The sequence below is a fragment of the Rhagoletis pomonella genome, unplaced genomic scaffold (genome assembly GCF_013731165.1).
Source record: "Rhagoletis pomonella isolate Grant_MI unplaced genomic scaffold, Rhpom_1.0 Rhpom_scaffold_00006, whole genome shotgun sequence".
Classification (NCBI taxonomy): domain Eukaryota; kingdom Metazoa; phylum Arthropoda; class Insecta; order Diptera; family Tephritidae; genus Rhagoletis; species Rhagoletis pomonella.
In genome coordinates this window covers 37,774,719-37,778,637 of record NW_023458560.1, presented here as the reverse complement: position 1 = coordinate 37,778,637, position 3,919 = coordinate 37,774,719, and the positions used below count along the sequence as shown (strand labels likewise).

Sequence of the window (3,919 nt, the reverse complement as noted above, 5' to 3'; positions counted from 1 at the left end):
GATTTTTCTTTAAGTTTTTTATTAAAACATACTGTATTTAGTTACTTAAAAAACACTCAGGAAAAATATTTAAAATTATACAAATACAATTAATGCACAAATAAATAAATTTTAATCAAATAAAATATTGTTGAGCGGTCGAAAACACAATATTTTACAGTGTTGTTGTTGTTGTTAAATAAAAGCATTCAAATACGGGCCTTTCATTCCGCTGTATTTTTTAATAATTTGTTTGCTCTTGGAATTTTCAACTTCCCCACTCAAACTTTTTACTTCTTCTTGACTTCATAAACGGATTGAATGGCTTTCAGCAACCAGCCAACTTCTTCGACGGTCTTGATTTGATAATTGGCATAAGTCTTCAGTGTTGGCAGCTCGGAGACGCGGAACGTTTTACCCAAACCGTGCAGAACTTTGATGGCATCCTCATCTGTGGTGTCGTCACCAACATAGACGATCTTCAGCTTCTTGGCCCAATCGGCATCGAAATGTTTCTCCAAAATCATTTTGGCACCCTCACCTGCAAAATAGAGAAGTAAAGAAGAGAAAAAATATTTTTTAATAAAATTTGTTAGGTAAATTTACGAGAATTTTTTTAACAAAAATTTTATATTTGTATATTTCTTTGCAAAAAAACATTACTCAGAGGTGCGAACAAGAGTCTATATGTAAAGAATTTTATATCAAAAGTACGAAAAATTATTTTAAAAAATTTAAGTTATTATTTTCAGTAATTGACTTTTTTTTTTGTTTGAATTTCGTACTCGATATGTCAATTAAAGTAATATTGCAAAAACTTAACATACATTGCTTTCGTGTTCTTAACTTTTGTTTATTTTTCTTCTTCGTTTTGCGAAAATTTGCCATTTATCTCGATTTTTTTGTGGCATCAAATAAATTAATGCGTTTGTCATAAAAAGATAATTACCCAAAAAACACCCACTCGTATGCCATTAATTAAAATCGTATTCGTCGTTATGGCCACTTCAAGATATGCACACACATATGCACATACGTACAACATACGCATTCCATTCACATCAATAAAAGTTTATGATGCAAAAGTGCAAATTTTCACATTTGTAATAAAATGTGAATTCAACCTTAACTGTGTTTCAGAGCATTCACGAGATTGAAGAAATATATATATCATAGAATGTGATAGTCAGGAAGTTTAAATATGTGTGTACATTACATCATCTCAGTTCCTACCACCCCGACGTACCACTCTAATTTCAGTACATTGAAGCTCGCTAAAAGTAGTTAAACTTTTGCTAAGGAAGCACACAATTCGATTCGAAGGAAATTTCGAGTGTTTTTTTTTTGTCAGGAGTCGTCTTTTTACATTTTTCATCATATATCGCTAGCTTAGAAAGAAAAGTTGCTAAGTCCCATTTTAAAAATTTTACAGGAGAGGAAAAAATCTTCCTATAGCCATTTTCTTTAACTATTTATTAAGACTTTAAATCAAACATTTTGCGCGTTTAAAGCAAAGCAAAAGTCCATAAGAATCAGAAGGATTCGATATTTATTAAAAGATGTCGTATTATTTTGGCCTTATCGGATTTGTGGTGCTTCTTTGGGACTTAGCAAATTTTCATTTTATTGCTTATGAAGAGGAAAAAATAAAATAAGTACCTTTATAATTTTCGAAACGATGCGTATTCAATTTCTCTAGCCTCCTATATCAAAATATGAGTTTTCATAAAAAGTGGACTTAGCAACTTTTCACTCTAAGCTAGCGATATTTGGCATTTACAGTCCGATCTTATAGTATATTTGTATATCGATTATTTGAGTTTCTACAACGCTAACGTCCCGCCCTAATGGCAGTAAGTTAAAGCTAACCAAAATTCATTAAACTTTTGTTAAGGAAGTATTTGGAATACTCCAGTACAACTATTTAAAAATAAATTTATTTCCGAATGTACGAGTAGAAGTTAACGAAAAATATTAAAGGTTCGGCAAAAAAAAAATTGGTTGCCTTGGAAAAATACTTTAGACTCAGGGGTATGGGGCGTTGTTTTTTTTTTGCTTGTAAGGTGGCACGTTTGTATTACCTACTTATAGTTCTTCTTCTTTTTTAGTGATCTAACCGTCTTAGCGATTTTCTCCTATTTCTGTTCTGTGCCGACTGACGCCAATTGGAAATGCCAAGTGAAGCCAAGTCCTCCTGCAGTTGGTTGTCGGAGTCCATTCGAACGACATGGCCAAGCCAAGGAGCCACTGTCTCTCTACCTATAATTACCCACAATATTTTACAGGATTAAGGTTTGCGACCCACCCTAAGCGTCGGAAAGTTGAGATCTTCGCTTTTTCTACGCCTAATTCTAATGGCCTGTGGACTAAACGATTAAATGTCTGTTGTTGCCTAAGCTTCGTAAGGGATTCTTTCCATTGAACAAATGCTATACCGAAGAGGAAAACCCGTTAGATCTCTAACAAAAACGGCAAACATAAAGTATATTCAAAAACTATCTAAGTTTTAATTAAATATCTATGTATATAAAAATACACTAACATAAATTTTGTCACCGTTCGTTTAGCGATTCTACCGGATTGATTTCAAAACCAAGAACACTCTTGTAAAGGTATTTTTCCGTAGAAGAGAAGAGTTCTTACGGACAAAATTTATAGTAAGTAATATGAATTATCGTTATTTATAGATTCAACGAAATTTATCGATCCATCGTAATGCATCGAGTCGATATTTATTCATTTACTGAAACTTGGCGATTTATCGAATCGATGTTTTCGAACTTTCAAAATATATGGAGCAATCGAGATTTCAAGGTTATATAAGTTTATCGAGTTAGTACTGCTTAACGAATTTTATCCTGTTTCCAAAGTGTAACGAGTTATCGAAATTTTTTCGATAGCTTTCGAAAAATATGCAGCTATCAAAATTAACCTTATCGAAATTTATAGAGGTATGCAAAGTTTATCGATTTATATTTTTTTTTATTAATCGAAATTTGTCGATCCCTCGAAACGCTTAGTTATCGAAGTTAATCGAAAATTATCGAAATTAGTCGATTTATCGACATCTTTTGGTTATCGTGTGTTAGTGTTCCTGAAATTCATTGAATTATCGATATGTATCAAATTATCCAAATTTATCGACAAATTGGAATGTATTTGGTCAATTTCAAGTCCTTCCAAAGACCTTCAAAGATATAAAAAAATTTAGTCTCGTTTGAGTTCCAAAGCAGGAGATTTTCCGGTAAGTAGTTTTTTACCTTATAAATTAAATGACATGCTAAGTTAGAAAACCTCTTCAAGGATCTTAAAAAACTAGAAAACCGGTCGAATTTCTATAGTAACTGGCACTCCTAGCTATTTAGTAACTGTTATTTTTCATTGAAATTTATGTCATTTAATGCTCAGTGAAAATCCGGCAAAAGTCTTTCTCTAGGATGGCAGTTTAAACACACAAAACGAGTTCATATGAATCTATAAAAAAGATATTGATCGCATGGTCGTAGAAACAAGTAATTTATACAAAACTATCCATAAATAGATTGACAATGAAATCGACAAAGATACATTGACAATTAAATATGTATACCAATAATTAATAATCTAATAAAATAATAAATTTGAAATGGAGTCAAACTTTGTATGATTTACAGAAACCCACACTACAAATTTACTTATTTTTGACAGAAAATTTCCATCATTAATTTACTTCTAATTTGTGCTTTGATTTATGAAATCTCCTAAGTGGTAAATAGAACACTCTCAAACAGAAGTATAGCACATACATACATACATATGTACTTGCTTTAAGTTTTGAACAAAAACATGTTTTCGGAAACATAAAAAAGCAATTTTAATACAAGACAAACAAGCAGAGAGAAACAAACCCCGCGTTTTCAAAACAAATTCATAAACAAAATTATTGTATATACATAAATAG

The 3,919-nt window shown here is 31.4% G+C and overlaps 1 protein-coding gene across 1 annotated transcript in view; it reads right to left on the bottom strand.

Moving 5' to 3' along the window:
- Window positions 1-231: 231 nt before the first annotated feature.
- LOC118740709 (trehalose-phosphate phosphatase B) overlaps window positions 232-3,919 on the bottom strand; it is a 39,733-nt gene continuing 36,045 nt past the window's right edge. Inside the window, exon 4 of the mRNA XM_036472356.1 lies at window positions 232-520. Within this exon, the coding sequence (XP_036328249.1) occupies window positions 270-520 (251 nt within the window). The 3' untranslated portion in view covers window positions 232-269. The remainder of the gene's footprint in view (window positions 521-3,919) is intronic.